Source organism: Phasianus colchicus, chromosome Z, assembly GCF_987193195.1.
Source record: "Phasianus colchicus chromosome Z, bPhaCol1.hap1.1, whole genome shotgun sequence".
In the NCBI taxonomy this organism is placed as follows: domain Eukaryota; kingdom Metazoa; phylum Chordata; class Aves; order Galliformes; family Phasianidae; genus Phasianus; species Phasianus colchicus.
In genome coordinates, this window is record NC_143476.1 from 9,136,353 (window position 1) to 9,154,760 (window position 18,408).

The following is an 18,408-nucleotide window of genomic DNA, read 5'->3' on the forward strand; positions in this document are numbered from 1 at the left end:
CTCAGTGCTGCTGTCCGGTGCCTGGGACTGGAGGCCTGATTGAAAGTCCCCCTGCAAGAGGCTCTGCTCCTCTTCACTGATGCTGACCTGCTCCTGCATGGAGGTGCTGCTGTCGGGGCACTCACACTGTGCTTCAGATGGGCTGCACTGCAGAGACTCTGGGTTAAAATCCACACTTGTGACTGTGGTGTCTGGGAGGCTCAGGTCAGCAACTTCAGCAGAGCCAGGTGTAATGAGAGCATGGACTTCGATGAGCTCCTTCTCTCCATTAATGTTGTTAGATGGAAGGCTGCTATTAGAACTGCAGCAACTTGTGCTTCCTATGAGCTCTCCACTGATGGAAGCACACAGAGCATCCTCGCTACTTGCCCTGGATCTTATGGCTTGGCAAGGGCTCGATTCACCTAGAAAGGATACACAGGGGTTAGTGTCAAACTTTCACAAGCTGAATTACGACAGTGGTACTTGATCAGGGGTGAAGATTTAGGCACGGGATTGAACGCTAGAAAGAGATACATGTGCAGAGCAAGCTTGAATTCTATGCTCCTGAAAAGCAGGGATTTGGAAGCTGCATTTGCACCCTTACCTGCCAGGACTACCACTGCTGTTTCTGAGGGCTGCCTGGCATTGCGCTGCAGTTGGCGTTTGCTGCCAGAGGATGGCTTCCTGAGGCTGAAGCAGCAACACCAACTGCTAGCTGGTGATTCCTCAGTCTTGCTGGGTGGATTTTGTCTGGAGAGAGAGAACAGCCAATGCTGTGAGTCGTGCGTGGTGCAGGGTGAGGGAAGAGCAGCACTGAGCTCTTGGCAGCAGTTGCTTGTTCCTAGCACTGCCTGGTTTCTGCAGGAAAACACAAAAACCCACCCAAACAATGATGCTAGGTGGTGGAAAAGAAAGTCCTCTTTACCTGTCAGATGGAAAGTCGATGACTGTGTGGAATTTGCCCTGCCCAGCTGCAGGGCTTTCTTCCACTTCAATGTCCCTGCTGCTCTCTGTTACCACAGAAGAGGTGCTGTGGCCTCGCCTCTGTGCCTGTGCCTCCTCCAGGCTGAGCAGCTTTGTGGCAGCAGAAGAGACCCCCACAGACTTGGGCCCTGGGAGAGAATTGTGCCCTGTCAGGGAAAACCACAGGTAAGAGCGAGGATCAGAAAGCAGCAGCACAGCCACCAGAGTTCTGGGGGAGGTGCTGTATTTTTCTCAGGCTTGCTTATCCGAGCCACTGGAAGAAGAGGAGCTCAAAATAACCATGTGGGAAGAGGTGTGTTTATGGCAAAGGACACGGTCATCATTAAGAGCAGCTTACTGTATCAAAATAGGCAAGGAAAAACCCAAGGAAATGGGGGCAGGGAACTGAGAAAGCTTCGCTGCCACACTTGCATCAAGCTTTTCCTGCGTGCAAACCATAATAATGACGGTTTCCTCCTTGTGAAGTTTGGGCTTGGACATTCTCAGCATCCAGCAACAGGATGCCATACCCTAATGGAAGTCCAGAAGTCTGCTGTCCCCTTGATGGTAAAAGAGTATCTCAAACATCCTGGAGAAGGCCTGCATTTGGTCAAGGTGTCAGGTCAAGATCAAGCTAATGGAGGAAGACACTCACCTGCTGCATCTGCAATGTCTGCTCCGGATTTGGAGCCGAAGAGGACGTCGGTGTGGTTGATGATGAATTCCACCACATCCGACTGCGTCTGCAGCTCCATGCAGGCAGCTCTTCCGCTGGCGCAGGCAGACTCGTTCTGCTGTGATCTGTAGAAAAGGCAGATTTTAGAAGTCATTTCTCCAAGACCGTTTCCCTGAGTCTGAATTGTTGCAGCCAAAAGCTGTCAGCTGAGGCTCTGGAGACTTCCGCAGTGGGCAATCAGTGATGCCACTGCAGAAATTCCCCTGGATGATCAAGGACACGTCAGTCCCATCTCAACAAGACTGCAGAAATTGTCACCTAGACATTGTGCCCGTGGGGATGGAGAACAGCTCAGGCTCCTGCTCTTCTGTCAGCCAAAGATTTTACAGGAGAAGAGCACATTTGATGGAGAAAAAGGGAGCACTGTTTTTTTTTTTTAATGGAGAACAGATGTAAGCGTTGTGTTGAAACAGAACCAGCAGTTTACCTTAAGAGGTTTGGAGCCCACACAATGGCTAGGTTCTTGGCATGCATGTTTGTGATGGTGGAGCTCCCAGCCAGACACGCCAAGTGTCTCATCAGGAACTCCAGTGTCCTGGAAAACAAGAGAGGCAAACGTTCAGCACCAACGAGCATGCCGTGCTGCAATTCAGAAAGCAAACCTCCATTCATGCTACTTCTTGTGATTGCTACTGTCACCGAAGATGAAGTAGATCCAACTTGACTGAGTGCCACGCTGCAGCACCAAGCCCCAGCACAGCACAGCCGCAGCCATCAGCTGCACCAAGCGTGCCCCCGTGCCCAGGAACTGACCCCATAAAGTAAGCCCATGGAGCCTTCAACCCTTCAGCATACACAGGCATCGTGTTGCCGGCGTGAGACAGAGCCTGGAACCGCATCGTTGCCCTCTGCAATGCAGCAGGGCTGAGCTCAGCAGGCTGAGGGCAGCACTGACCTGTAGTGAGGAGCGGGCAGCTGCTGGATGACGTCCTGCATTCTGAGCAGCCGCTCCTCCTCTGTAGCGGCACCAACAGCATCCTGGAGTAGTGCAGAAAGGGAGCGAGACACCAATCAGGCTAGTACACCACTGCGAGTAAACCTCGTGGGGCTGACAGCAAAAGGGCCTCCGAGCTGGGGCACTGCTGCAGCCATCTGCCAAGAGGCCCAGGAAGAGGGAAATGAAAGACGTGGCCTTGTGCTTACCGAGAACTTGCCGTACAGCTGGTGGGTGAGCAGAGGGTTCGGGAGCTCCCTGAAGTACATCTTGCAGAGGGAGCTCACGCTGTGAATGTCACGGACGGTGAGCTCAGGAATCTGCTCCGACTCAAATTCCTGCCTGGAGAGAGGGACGCAAACCCGGTTGAGCGAGAGGAAGGCAAGCCCAAAGCCACACCAGATGCACTCAGGCTGTGTCAGTCGCAGCACTCTTACCGCAGTCTCTGGATGTTGGACGCGACGCCGGACAGGCGGTATATCCCCTGCACCACGCCGTGCTGCTCAATGAACTCAGCGCAGCTCTGGAGGACCTGGGGGACTGAAGAACACGTGCCAGCCGTCAGTGGAGCTCCTGATTCAATCGTGCTGCAGGCTGTGCTTCACATCCCATCCACTAAGCCCAGCCAGGCTTGGCTGAAGCAAATACAGATGTGCTTGTCTCTTAGGAGCATCCGCCTCACTTTATCCTTCAGCCATCAACTCCCATTACACGTGTCTCCACGGCTATCAGCCTGCCCCCTGCTAGATATGAGCTCCCTTTCATCTTCTTTAGATGCCCAGCAGAGGAAGATCTCAGGAATGGGCAGCTCCTTACCATCACGACCGGAGTGGAGAAGATGCTCTCCCAGGTCACCGCCAAACACCCTTTCCTTCTCCACCTCCCGCTCGGTTGGTTTCTTTGGGCGGGCCTTCACCAAGGAACGAAGGAAGGTGAGGATCTTGCTGCGTTTCTTGGGCACTGCACAACAAAAGGAAGAAACCAGGTCATTTCAGGTCTGGCTCCGTTGGACGAGGCCGAGCACAGCACATTCTACAGAGCACGTCAGAACGGGAAGAACATTACCAACCAGTACATACAAAAAGGGATTTTCCCCATCTCTGGAGGAGCCCAAGGCCAGGTTGGATGGGGTCCTGGGCAGCCTGATCTAGTCTCACATAAACTGTGGGGGCTGGGAGACCATCCTGAGGCGGGAGGGTTGGAGCATGATGATCCATGAGGTTCCTTCCATCCCAAGCCATTCCATGAGAGTTCTATAGTTTCCCCAAGTCCAGTCATAAACACAGGAGGATTGGGCCAAATCCCTGCCCCATGGTGTGCATAAAGAATCATCAACCCAGAGGACAATGTGGCATGGATAAAGGAGGTACTAAACATGGAACACACCCCAAAAAAGACTTCATTTTGCTTCCCCACACCATCAAATGTAACATCCCTACCTGGCTTTGGCACAGAGTTGATGAGTGCCTCAGGAATGTTCTTATTAATGAGTTCTACACACTCCCCTGGGAAAAATCCCACCTGTAACAAGAAGAAAAGAGAAACCAACTATTGCATGCAGCACTTCTCAGATCTGAACTGTTAAACCAAAAGCCACGTAACATTTCCCTCGGAACGTGCTTGCCTGACGTTCCATAAGACTATCCAGCAGAAAATGGCCATAGTTCACAGCATAAAGGTAATAATTTTTCAACATTTGCAGCCAAAGGCAAGGTCCTCTGACACCGACACAGGGAAACTGTTTACGTCCATTAGGCATGCTGTGCAGGCAGAGCAGCTCTAAGCTGAGATTCCTGCCTCTACTGAAGTTGCACTCTCCAGTCTGAAGCTTGTGCCTACCTGGAAGCCGAGCTTGCCTCTCCACCAGGGGGTCAGCTCCTTTGGTGGCATGTCGATGACACACACGATGTCTCCCACCTGCAAGAGATTGCAACGTCAATCCCAGCTTCAGCACAGCTGGGAGGAAAGCACAGCTCAAATGACTGCATTCTTCTGCACTGCCAAACATCGCCGAGCCTGAGAGCACTTGCACCAGTGCAGCTCTGAAGGCATTTGCCATTGTAAAATTGAGCAACAAGGAACGCCTTGAACTGCTTACCTCAAAGGAGAGTTCATCCGCTGCCTGGGCAACGTATCTCTTAATAGCATGGGCAGCAGCAATAGCTGGAACATTCACAGGTACCACCTCATGGTCTAGCAGGGGCTTCCCCTTGTTCTCAGCCTGAAACAGAGAGCACAGGCCACGGTGAGGAGCTGGGAACCAACAAGGAGGACTTCAAGGTGAGGAGCACATCTGCAGAGAAAGCTGCAGGAAATGCACTCGGTCCTTATCATGGGCACTTCAGAAGGAACTGCAAGTCTAATAACGGCTGTTTCTCTCCCTGGTGTGCAGCAGGCACACGCCAGGCAATGCAAAGATGCATCTCTCCCCACCCAGACTAATCAGCAATGGCACTGACGCAGACAGGTGGCCTTGTCCATTTTGCCCCCTCCTTTCCTGCGCTCTTTGTGCAGGAAGGCTGGCTGTTTCAGATGCTAGGAGACCGTGAAGAGGGAAACCAAAGCTACGGCTGCAGTTACAAGGTGCAAACAGTGCCACTGCAAGCACCAAGCAGCTCTCTTGAGCAGTCCAACCAACAGCGAGGCCAAACAGAGCAGAGAATGATTGTTGTTTCTGCAGCCATTTCAAGGGAAAAGTCAGTAGAGGACAAACACAACACCCGAGATGGCTCTGGTACTTTTATAAACTTGCCACTCTTGCACTACTGTCTTGCCACAGAGGAGCTCTCTTGGAAAGCAGGAGAGCACATCTGCGGCTCACTCTGCTGGCTGCAGTCAGGGAACAAAGACCAATCAGAGCTTCATACTCTACCTCTGTCCATGCCAGGTCAGGCCCACAGCTGATCTCGCTGCACGCCACAGCCATCAGCGTAGGTGTGACAAGCTGGAACTGAAAAGAAACACACTTTTATGTTCTCTGTTCACATCTCTGCTGTGCTCCCTACAGCTGTCGGGCACACTCACACAGCCCAAGCACGCCTGCTGGTGTCCCTGGTGATGCTGTGCAGCTCTGCACAAGCTGGGGCTGGGACTCTTTGCCTAAGGGATTGCTTTCCATAAAACCAGCTGGTCACAGCACCACAGACAGCATCCTTCTGAGGGCTGAGCTGCAGAGCACGTGGAGAAAACCCACACGTGACCAGCGTCCCATCAAAGCTGGATGAGGCTGTGTTACTAAACACGGGGCGTCACGGGCTGCTAAAGCATGTGGGGGGACAAAGCATGGCAGGTACCTGGCAAGAGATCAGAACGAGGGAGAGAAATCTCACGAATCCGCAGCCGTTCCTTGTCACTTTGCTCTGATCTTCCACGAGCAAAAGCTGCAGCAGGGAAGCAGGCAGAGGGTGGAGAGAGGAGAGAGAAAGAGCAGGTCAGTTTGCTTCCACGGTTTAGCAAAGACTACGAGGGAAAAACCAAAATCTGCCCTCCCTCAACTTAAAAACTTAAGTTTTCAACTTAAAACCATTTCCCCTTGTCCTGCTGATATCTACCCTTTCAAAGAGTTGATTCCCCTCCTCTTTTTAGGCTCCCTTTAGGTACTGAAGGCTGCCATGAGGTCACCCCACTGCCTTCTTTTCTCCAGGCTGAACAAGCCCAGCTCCCTCAGCCTGTCTTTGCAGGGGAGGTGCTCCAGTCCCCTGATCATCTCTGTGGCTCGCCTCTGGACCCTCTCCAACAGCTCCCTGTCTTTCTGGACACTGTACTGCAGATGGGGCCTCACAAGAGCAGAGCAGGGGGGGACGATCACCTCCCTGTCCCTCATGGCCACCCCTCTGCTGATGGAGATAATGTGATCCTATGAGCTCCGCCAGCCAGCAGTTCTCAGCACTCACTGTCCCCCCGTCTCTCCCACACTGTCTCAGCTTACCTACAAGGTGCTGCACAGGACGGTGTGAAGACAAAGGGACGCAGTCGGTGCACAAGTGCAACAAGCGAGCTGCTCAGTCAGAGCTCCAGCGCTCCAATGAAGGGACGCAGCACGCACTGCTCCTCCCCTCATTCTAGCCCTTATGACATCACTGAGGGCCACCAGGCTGCTCCACCACGACGGACAGGGTGGGGAGGCAAGACCAGTCACAAGGGCAGAAGATTCCAACAGCCCAGCCCAACGTTCTGGAATCAGGGGCTGCTTGGAATTCTACCCCAGCCAAATCCTGGAGAAGCTGGCACGGGGTCGTCATGACCAAAGCGCAGGACCTGGCGCTTGCTCTTGTTGAGCCTCGCACAACTGGCCTCAGTGCATCCCTCTGGAGGGCCTTCCTGCCCTCAGCCAGATGGACGCTTCCTCCCAGCAGCGTACCTTGCAGTGCTGGGCCCATGTCAAATCCACACTAGAGTGGGTTTTGTTACATTCAAGGGCATGTTGCAGCACCCATCTATTTCACCTGGAAGGAAATAAAGCAGGAGATGGGAGAAACACAGAACTACTGCCAGACTGCTTTATCCCTTTCTTAGCCCAACTTCCCTTGCCTCATCCCCTACCCCAACTCCTGGATGATGCCCACGGGCTGATAGTTGGATCTCAAGTCCATAGGACTCCTTTCACAGGGCTCCATCAAAAAGGCTGTCACACTTGTTCCGTACACTCACACTGACCCAGCAGTGGTATCACAGTCACTTAACACACACACAACAACCAAACCCCGAGCATGCACATCCCTTCCTGCGTGACTGCAGCCCACAGCTCCCCTTCACACCTCCGTGGATCTCTGGTGTTTTACACGGATGCAGCCTCGCTGCAGCTCCGTGGCTGTCACACAAGGCCTGCAGGACCTCTTTCTCTGCAAACCCCGTCTGCAGGCATTGGTTCACGAGGTTCACCTCCTGCCCTCCTGAGCAAAAACAAGCACTAAGAACAAGAGCAAAGCACGCTGGACTCGACCTGGCTGGATCCCCAACCCTCAGTCCTGTCAGACGGACCCTGGTGTGGAGACTCATCCCCAAAGCCTGGCTGGACATCAGCACAGGCATCCTTCTTCAAACGCCCCATCCAAGCAGCAAGGGATCAAAGCGTTGGCACAGCTGAAACAGAAATGCTGTGTGAGTTTCCTGTTAGCACTGAGCAGGAACAAATCTACCGCTGAGCAGCAGGATGTGAGACAAGCAGCAGCAGACACCCAACCTGCAGAACCAGCTCGTTTGGGGTCGGTCCAGATGTTTGTCTGCTCCCTTCCCTGGCCCAGGCCAAGCTTGTGAGCTGCTCCTCCTTGGTGCAGGGGGAAATGGTGCAGATGTCATGTGGTGGCTATGCACAGCATGCCTTTTACTTGCTTTTCCTATCTCCATCTTCCATTAGCAAACAGCATCTCCAGCCTCCAGAGATCACTGAGTCCAACCCCTGCACAACAGTGAAAAAAAAGATATGATAAGGGGTACTTAAAGCACAGCATCTGTAATCAGATCAGACTCCTGCACTGTGAAGACTTCCATGAGTATTCCTGCAGAGTGCATCACTTAGTCTCTCTTTAGCCTTGTGTTCATGGTTTTCCTGTAAGAGCTTGTCTAAACACTGCCTATAATCGTGGTTATGCTAGAAGCATTTGGATTTATTGATCCTCAGTGTGATTTCAGTAACAAATCCAGATGCTTTTTTGTTAAGGGCAGCTTTCAATTTCTCAACTGAAATTTCAATATTGCATTAGGTGTTGACAACCACGGGGCTGCAGTACAGAGAATTACAGGGAGATTAATTTCTCCATCTCCATTCTCCTAGACATTTATGATTACAGTGATGTAGTTATATACAAAGTTGCAAGATACCAAAGCTAGAATAACCTCTTGGTGCAGCAGGATGTCTGGAGCCCAAGTGCAGAGTCTCAGTGTTGCAAAGCCTTGAAGAGGTGCACGGTATGTGCTGGGGCTGATGACACAGACCCTGGAGCAAGGCCAGTGTGATGTTAGAAACTTGACCAGCAGCTGATCTGTTGTCAGCCATTTCTGGACACAAACGGGATCTGGTCGACTTAGGACATGACCTTTGGGCTGGAGAGCAACTCCCCGAGGAATCACACAGCCACTGCAGACCGTTGGCAAGAACCCCATACCAAAACAGCTCATCTGCAATCAGTTTTTAATCTGTGCAGCAGTGATTGGAACAGGCGCACGCTCTCTGCAATTGCAGGAATGTTCACAAGTGGAATGGACATCACCTGTGTGCTCCAGCTCTTCTGTGTGCATGCTAGGAGCAGTGATCCCCCTGCACCCAGGGCTGCAATAAAGTCCTGTGGGCTTTCTAACCTGCCAACCAGCAGCCCAGGCTGCCCAGAGCCACATCCAGCCTGGCCTTGGATGCCTGCAGGGATGGGGCATCCACAGCCTCCCTGGGCAACCTGTTCCAGTGCCTCACCACCCTCTGGCTGAAAAACTTCCTCCTCACATCCAACTCTCCTCTTTTTCTGGCACACAAAGAGAAAATGAAAACCAGGTGTGTTTCCCTGCCCATGGCAAACACCAGCCTTTCCATCCTTACAGTCATCCTGTCATCACCACTAATTGAAACAACATCCCACTCACCTTTGCCATGTCTGGCAGAGGTTGCAGCTCTTCCTATTGCATCCCTCTCACTTTCAAGTCAAGAGCTCCTGTGTCACACAAGGAAAAGCAATCTTTTACCTGCTGTGCCATGCTCATGCCAGCAGCAATGCAGATGCCAGCAGCTGATGCCCACAAGGACAGCCAGCCTGGACTTATTTTCATTACATATTTTGTCCTGATGTCCTTCTAGAAGCTTGGAAATTTCTCCCTCTGAGCAGAAGAGGGCAGGAGAGTACCAAGGTGAGGGCACGCTCTCCCCTGTTTATCTGGCACTCAAAGAGAAAGAGAAGATGAAAACCAGATGTGTTTCCCTGCCCATGCCAAACACCAGCCTTTCCATCCTTACAGTCCATCCTGACATCAGCACGAATTGAAACAACATCCCACTCACCTTTGCCATGTCTGCCAGAGGTTGCAGCTCTTTCTATTGCATCCCTCCAGCTGTCAAGTGAAGAGCTCCTGTGTCACTCATGGAAAAGCAATCTTTTACCTGCTGTGCCATGCTCATGGCAGCAGCAATGCAGATGCCAGCAGCTGATGCCCACAAGGACAGCCAGCCTGGACTTATTTTCATTACATATCTTTGTCCTGATGTCCTTCTAGAAGCTTGGAAATTTCTCCCTCTGAGCAGAAGAGGGCAGGAGAGTACCAAGGTGAGGGCACACTCTCCCCTGTTTATCTGGCACTCAAAGAGAAAGAGAAAATGAAAACCAGATGTGTTTCCCTGCCCATGCCAAACACCAGCCTTTCCATCCTTACAGTCCTTCCCGACATCAGCACGAATTGAAACAACATCCCACTCACCTTTGCCATGTCTGCCAGAAGTTGCAGATCTTTCTATTGCATCCCTCTTGCTTTCAAGTCAAGAGCTCCTGTGTCACACAAGGAAAAGCAATCTTTTACCTGATGTGCCATGCTCATGGCAGCAGCAATGCAGATGCCAGCAGCTGATGCCCACAAGGACAGCCAGCCTGGACTTATTTTCATTACATATCTTTGTCCTGATGTCCTTCTAGAAGCTGGAACATTTCACCATCTCAGCCGAGGAGGGCAGGAGGGGTCCAAGTTGCAGGCACACTCTCCTCTTTTTCTGGCACCCAAAGAGAAGATGAAAACCAGCTGTGTTTCCCTGCCCATGGCAAACACCAGCCTTTCCATCCTTACAGTCCTTCCTGACATCAGCACTAATTGAAACAACATCCCACTCACCTTTGCCATGTCTGGCAGAGGTTGCAGCTCTTTCTATTGCATCCCTCTAGCTGTCAAGTCAAGAGCTCCTGTGTCACACAAGGAAAAGCAATCTTTTACCTGCTGTGCCATGCTCATGGCAGCAGCAATGCAGATGCCAGCAGGTGATGCCCACAAGGACAGCCAGCCTGGACTTATTTTCATTACATATCTTTGTCCTGATGTCCTTCTAGAAGCTGGAACATTTCACCATCTCAGCCGAGGAGGGCAGGAGGGGTCCAAGTTGCAGGCACACTCTCCTCTTTTTCTGGAACACAAAGAGAAGATTAAAACCAGATGTGTTTCCCTGCCCATGCCAAACACCAGCCTTTCCATCCTTACAGTCCATCCTGACATCAGCAGCAATGGAAACAACATCCCACTCACCTTTGCCATGTCTGGCAGAGGTTGCAGCTCTTTCTATTGCATCCCTCCAGCTGTCAAGTGAAGAGCTCCTGTGTCACTCATGGAAAAGCAATCTTTTACCTGCTGTGCCATGCTCATGCCAGCAGCAATGCAGATGCCAGCAGCTGATGCCCACAAGGACAGCCAGCCTGGACTTATTTTCATTACATATCTTTGTCCTGATGTCCTTCTAGAAGCTTGGAAATTTCTCCCTCTGAGCAGAAGAGGGCAGGAGAGTACCAAGGTGAGGGCACACTCTCCCCTGTTTATCTGGCACTCAAAGAGAAAGAGAAGATGAAAACCAGATGTGTTTCCCTGACCATGGCAAACACCAGCCTTTCCATCCTTACAGTCCTTCCTGACATCAGCACTAATTGAAACAACATCCCACTCACCTTTGCCATGTCTGGCAGAGGTTGCAGCTCTTTCTTTTGCATCCCTCTAGCTTTCAACTACAGAGCTCCTGTGTGACACAAGGAAAAGCAATCTTTTACCTGCTGTGCCATGCTCATGCCAGCAGCAATGCAGATGCCAGCAGCTGATGCCCACAAGGACAGCCAGCCTGGACTTATTTTCATTACATATCTTTGTCCTGATGTCCTTCTAGAAGCTGGAACATTTCACCATCTCAGCCGAGGAGGGCAGGAGGGGTCCAAGTAGCAGGCACACTCTCCTCTTTTTCTGGAACACAAAGAGAAGATGAAAAGCAGATGTGTTTCCCTGCCCATGGCAAACAACAGACTTTCCATCCTTACAGTCCATCCTGACATCAGCAGCAATGGAAACAACATCCCACTCACCTTTGCCATGTCTGGCAGAGGTTGCAGCTCTTTCTATTGCATCCCTCCAGCTCTCAAGTGAAGAGCTCCTGTGTCACTCATGGAAAAGCAATCTTTTACCTGCTGTGCCATGCTCATGGCAGCAGCAATGCAGATGCCAGCAGCTGATGCCCACAAGGACAGCCAGCCTGGACTTATTTTCATTACATATCTTTGTCCTGATGTCCTTCTAGAATCTGGAACATTTCTCCATCTCAGCAGAAGAGGGCAGGAGGGGTCCAAGGTGAGGGCACACACTCCTCCATTTATCTAGCACTGAAAAATTAAGACAAAATGAAAACAGATGTGTTTCCCTGCCCATGCCAAACACCAGCCTTTCCATCCTTACAGTCCTTCCCGACATCAGCAGCAATGGAAACAACATCCCACTCATCTTTGCCATGTCTGGCCGAGGTTGCAGCTCTTTCTATAGCATCCCTCTAGCTTTCAAGTCAAGAGCTCCTGTGTCACACAAGGAAAAGCAATCTTTTACCTGCTGTGCCATGCTCATGCCAGCAGCAATGCAGATGCCAGCAGCTGATGCCCACAAGGACAGCCAGCCTGGACCTATTTTCATTACATATCTTTGTCCTGATGTCCTTCTGTATGCTGGAACATTTCTCCATCTCAGCAGAAGAGGGCAGGAGGTTTCCAAGGTGAGGGCACACTCTCCCCTGTTTATCTGGCACTCAAAGAGAAAGGGAAAATGAAAACCAGATGTGTTTCCCTGCCCATGGCAAACACCAGCATTTCCATCCTTACAGTCCTTCCTGACATCAGCAGCAACTGAAACAACATCCCACTCCCCTTTGCCATGTTTGGCAGAGGTTGCAGCTCTTTCGATTGCATCCCTCCTGCTTTCAAGTCAAGAGCTCCTGTGTCACACAAGGAAAAGCAATCTTTTACCTGCTGTGCCATGCTCATGCCAGCAGCAATGCAGTTGCCAGCAGCTGATGCCCACAAGGACAGCCAGCCTGGACTTATTTTCCTTACATATCTTAATCCTGATGTCCCTCTTGAAGCTCGAACATTTCTCCATCTCAGCAGAAGAGGGCAGGAGGGGTGCAAGGTGAGGTCACACTCTGCTCTTTATCTGGCACTCAAAGAGAAAGAGAAAATGAAAACCAGATGTGTTTCCCTGCCCATAGCAAACACCAGCCTTTCCATCCTTAAAGTCTTCCTGACATCAGCACTAATTGAAACAACATCCCACTCACCTTTGCCATGTCTGGCCGAGGTTGCAGCTCTTTCTATAGCATCCCTCTAGCTTTCAAGTCAAGAGCTCCTGTGTCACACAAGGAAACGCAATTTTTTCCTGCTTTGCCATGCTCATTGCACAGAAGTCCAGATGCCAGCAGCTGATGCCCACAAGGACAGCCAGCCTGGACTTATTTTCATTAGATATCTTTGTCCTGATGTCCTTCTAGAAGCTGGAACATTTCTCCCTCTGAGCAGCAGAGGGCAGGAGGGTTCCATGGTGAGGGAACACACTCCCCTGTTTATCTGGCACTCAAAGAGAAAGACAAAATGAAAACCAGATGTGTTTCCCAGCCCATGGCAAACACCAGCCTTTCCATCCTTAAAGTACTTCCTGACATCAGCACTAATTGAAACAACATCCCACTCACCTTTGCCATGTCTGGGAGAGGTTTCAGCTCTTTCTATTGCATCCCTCTAGCTTTCAAGTCAAGAGCTCCTCTGTCACACAAGGAAAAGCAACCTTTTACCTGCTTTGCCATGCTCATGGCAGCAGCAATGCAGATGCCAGCAGCTGATGCCCACAAGGGCAGCCAGCCTGGACTTATTTTCATTACATATCTTTGTCCTGATGTGCTTCTAGAAGCTGGAACATTTCTCCATCTCAGCAGAATAGGGCAGGAGAGTTCCAAGGTGAGGGCACACTCTCCCCTGTTTATCTGGCACTCAACGTGAAAGAGAAAATGAAAACCAGATGTGTTTCCCTGCCCATGGCAAACACCAGCCTTTCCATCCTTACAGTCCTCCTGCCATCAGCACTAATTGAAACAAAATCCCACTCACCCTTGCCATGTTTGGCAGAGGTTGCAGCTCTTTCTATTGCATCCCTCTAGCTTTCAATCAAGAGCTCCTGTGTCACACAAGGAAAAGCAATCTTTTACCTGCTGTGCCATGCTCATGGCAACACCTATGCAGATGCCAGCAGCTGATGCTTACAAGGACAACCAGCCTGGACTTATTTTCATTACATATCTTTGTCCTGATGTTCTTCTAGAAGCTGGAACATTTCTCCATCTCAGCAGAAGAGGGCAGGAGAGTTCCAAGGTGAGGCCACACTCTCCCCTGTTTATCTGGAACTCAAAGAGAAAGAGAAAATGAAAACCAGATGTGTTTCCCTGCCCATGGCAAACACCAGCATTTCCATCCTTACAGTCCTTCCTGACATCAGCACTAATTGAAACAACATCCCACTCACCTTTGCCATGTCTGACAGAGGTTGCAGCTCTGTCTATTGCATCCCTCTAGCTTTCAAGTCAAGAGCTCCTGTGTCACACAAGTAAAAGCAATCTTTTACCTGCTTTGCCATGCTCATGGCAGCAGCAATGCAGATGCCAGCAGCTGATGCCCACAAGGGCAGCCAGCCTGGACTTAATTTCATTACATATCTTTGTCCTGATGTCCTTCTAGAAGCTGGAACATTTCTCCATGTCATCAGAAGAGGGCAGGAGGGGTCCAAGGTGAGGGCACACTCTGCTCTTTTTCTGGCAGTTAAGGAGAAAGGGAAGATGAAAACCAGATGTCTTTCCCAGCCCATGGCAAACACCAGCCTTTCCATCCTTACAGTCCTTCCCGACATCAGCAGCAATGGAAACAACATCCCACTCACCCTTGCCATGTCTGGCAGAGGTTGCAGCTCTTTCTATTGCATTCCTCTAGCTTTCAAGTCAAGAGCTCCTGTGTCACACAAGGAAAAGCAATCTTTTACCTGCTATGCCATGCTCATTGCAGCAGCACCAATGCAGATGCCAGCAGCTGATGCCCACAAGGACAGCCAGCCTGGACTTATTTTCATTACATACCTTTGTCCTGATGTCCTTCTAGAAGCTGGAACATTTCACCATTTCAGCAGAAGAGGGCAGGAGGCGTCCAAGGTTAGGGCACACTCTCCACTTATTCTGGCACACAAAGAGAAAGAGAAGATGAAATCCAGATGTGTTTCCCTGCCCATGGCAAACACCAGCCTTTCCATCCTTACAGTCCTTCCTCACATCAGCACTAATTGAAACAACATCCCACTCACCTTTGCCTAATCTGGCAGGGAGGTGATGCTGTTTCTATTATACCCCTCTGGCTTTGAATTCTCCAGTGCTTGTGTCACCCAAGGATATGCAAGATTCCACCTGTTCTGCCATTCCCATAGCAACAACTATGCAGATGTCAGTAGCTGATGCCCACAAGGACAGCCAGCCTGGACTTATTTTCATTACATATCTTTGTCCTGAAGTCCTTCTAGAAGGTTGAACACTTCTCCATCTCAGCTGCAATGTTCAAAAAAGGTCCAAGTTTAGGGCACACTCTCCTCATGGCCTCTTGCACTCAAAGACAAAGGGAAAATGAAAACCAGAAGTGTTCCTTTGCCCATTGCAGACACTAGCCTTTCCATCCTGACAGTCCTTCCTACAATCACCTGGAATTGAAACAACATCCCCCACATCTCTTTTTTGAACTTATTCATGCATGAATAATAATAATGAGAATTTTTCTGTAAATCTTATTTCTGCATGGAAACGATCAGATAACCGGAGCTTTTTTCTCTTAAACAATCCAGGAAATTTGCATTGCTTATCTATGTACGCAAAATGTTTTGTCCTTTCATCTCAAATATCAATTCATCTAGCAAAATAATATAGAAAAATATTTACACTCATTTTTGGACATAGATTACTTCTGGTCAAGTGGGAAAGAATCCCTAAGCTGCAATCATGAAATTCTTTTATCAGCTTTTTTGATTTAGCCAGTGTTACTAAAAGGGAAATAAGACACAGGCTTTTTATAGCAGCTGCCAATTTAAGAGTGATAATAAGTTTTATTATTCTTGGCTAAGATCAAACTCCTGCATTCCAGGTTTATCTCCAGGTCCTAAAGTATAATTAACAGTTTTGGATAGCCACATTATTATATAGCAATATTGTCTTCCTGCAAGGAATTTCATTGTTTTGACACGTGCCACAGGTTGTTAATAGATTGCCTGATTACCATTTATTTTTTTTATTGGCTTATGATGACTACAGAAAATTATACAGCAGCACCATAAAAACTTTAAATCCTATCCCATGTATCTGCACTCATACGAAAATAATATTGGAAAGCATTGGTGAAACTAAGATTACAAATTAAAGCAGAGGACAATTTCAGTGAAAGCCTGCAGGTTTTACAGCTCTGCCCATTTCAAACCCCTGAAGACATCCACGGGTTTCCTGCTGTGGGACACAGGCACTCACCTGCAGCTCAGCACTGCCTGCTCATGCCTGCGCACACCTTCAGGCTGGAACCAAGGAAATCCTCAGCAAAGACATCAGTACACTTTTGTTATGATGACTTTCCTCAAGAAGCATCAAATATTTCTTCACGAGAAATACTGCAAGTCCCTTTGACACTAGCCCTTATTTTAAATGTTTAGATTTGTGCTTCATTCAGGCGTGCTGTCATTCCCAAAAAGATTTTTATTATTTTGTTTTTCAATCTGAGGAACACAGTGATTTCTGCCTTGTTTACTGACTGTAGGCACAGGAATACTCCTGCACCTTCAGGGAAACAGCAAATCCATCTCTTTCACACCCTGATTCTATCAAGCTCATTCACCTTACAAGGTATTTATTGCAAGCAGCTCTTCCAAAAATGGAGATTAACAGAGCCTGCAACCCAGGACACCTCAGTAAGCCAGTACTTTTCCTCTCCCGAAGGTGTAGGTAGACACAGAGCTGGAACATCTTTTCCAGAGCTGTGTGATGCTATCTCATCTATGTTCCTTTACTGTTGACTCAGTGTCACTTCTTATCTAACCTGGTTGCATCCCAGGATTTCTGGTGCCAAAAATAAACTGTCAGCTTTCATCACTAGTTAAAAGGAAACTGCAATAGGAAAAGCAATTTTTCTGATTTCTCTGTTGATCAGAGATGCTTCATGCAAGCCTGATGCGGTAGAAACAATATCAGCTTTAGAATGACAGTCATTAGAGCAGAATCCTTTCACTGATGAAATCCCACAGTCCTGATTCATACAACACTGACACTGGAGGACACAGTAGTTTAGATGAGAGCGCATTAAAAATGACTAAGTTAAGGTCTCAGAAATAGCAAAGAGTGACAAGTATGAAAAAAAGAGGTTGCAGAAACTGCTTCAGTTTGGCACTCTGGCATAAAGTATGACAACACACAACCTGCCTGTGCAGTTCCAGAAGCAGAAGAAAGCCGTCAACCAAGACTTGTTCTCATCTGCTCTGAAAGTCCACTGGGACAAGGCCACTTTTCTCTGACGTGCTTCCAGAAGTATCACTTCTGAGCACTGTGCCAGGGAGTTACAAGATACTGTTTGTGTGTACAGAGGAGAAAAAGACGTCTGTCTGGAAACAGACTTGGTGAAGGAGAAGCAGCATTTTCCAGAGTACTTCAGAAAGAACTGAGCACTGCCCCAAGAGCTTCAGAGCGGCAGGCTGTCACAGTGTGCCAACCAGCTCAGCTGTGAGTTGGCACTGAAGCTGCACCACAGGGAGAACAAAGCCCCCTGTGCACCCTTGGAGAGCCAAGGGTTGGAGATTCATGAACCTTGAGCTCCTTTCCAACCCGGGCCATGCTGTGATTCTGGGATTCTCACCTTTGCCTCATCTGGCAGAGGGAGGCAGCTCTTTCTCTTGTCTCCCTATGGCTGTCAGGTCACCAGGGCCAGTGTCACACAGGGAACTGCAAACACTGTGTGTGCTGTGCCCTGCCCATGGCAGCACAGAGGCAGCTGCCAGCAGCTGATGCCCACAAGGACAGCCAGCCTGGACTTCCTTTGATTCCTTCCCTTTGGATCAGCGTCCTTCAGGAAGGCGGAACATCTCTCCAGCTGAGCAGCAGAGGACAGCAGGGCTTCGTTGTCTGGGCATGTTCTCTTCTGGCCCTCTGGCCCTCACAGACACAGGAGGAGGACACAGAGGCTGCTGTCACACAGCCAGCCCTGCCTCTCAGGTCAGCTCTCAGGCCATCCTCTCTCCCCTCAGCAGCAGCTCACTGTTCTGCACTCCTCTGGCCTGGGCTGGCAGAGGTGTGCAGCAGTTCTGCTGATCTCCCAGTGCTGGCCATGTCTGCAGTGCCTGTGTGAAAGACACAGGAAGCTGCCAGCATTGCACTGCTCTGCTGTGCCCCTGCCATCACCGAGTTTGCTGTCAGCAGCTGCTGCTACACGTCCATTCAGGCACAGGCCTTTCCTTCCTGGCCCTCTTTCCCCCCCTCTCTCCTCTGCTCTCTCTCGTGCTCCCCTTTGGCCTGGGCTGGCTGAGCAGTGCAGGCCTTGTTGTTGCTCCCTGGGCCAACTACGTCACGGTTCCCCGTGACTCTGCCAGCTGCTCTGACACAGCGACTGCGTCCTCAGTGTGGATTCCAGAATGCGACAGACGTCCAGAGAAGACTTCCAGGGCTGATTGGAACATGCTGCCATCAAGAACTGCCATGGCTCAGGCCCCCTGGGAATCTGCTCACAGCGAAAGCTGCTGTCACTCTGTGTGGGCACAG

The 18,408-nt window shown here is 50.0% G+C and overlaps 1 protein-coding gene across 1 annotated transcript; it reads right to left on the reverse strand.

Moving 5' to 3' along the window:
* Nucleotides 1-1,574: 1,574 nt before the first annotated feature.
* On the reverse strand, nucleotides 1,575-10,022 carry LOC149912426 (rho GTPase-activating protein 33-like). Its single transcript, XM_090130821.1, has 5 exons — nucleotides 10,014-10,022; nucleotides 2,825-2,953; nucleotides 2,577-2,659; nucleotides 2,109-2,216; nucleotides 1,575-1,746 (listed from the first exon to the last, which is right to left on the reverse strand). The coding sequence occupies exons 1-5, from the start codon at nucleotides 10,020-10,022 to the stop codon at nucleotides 1,575-1,577; spliced, it is 501 nt and encodes a 166-aa protein (XP_089986947.1).
* Nucleotides 10,023-18,408: the final 8,386 nt, after the last annotated feature.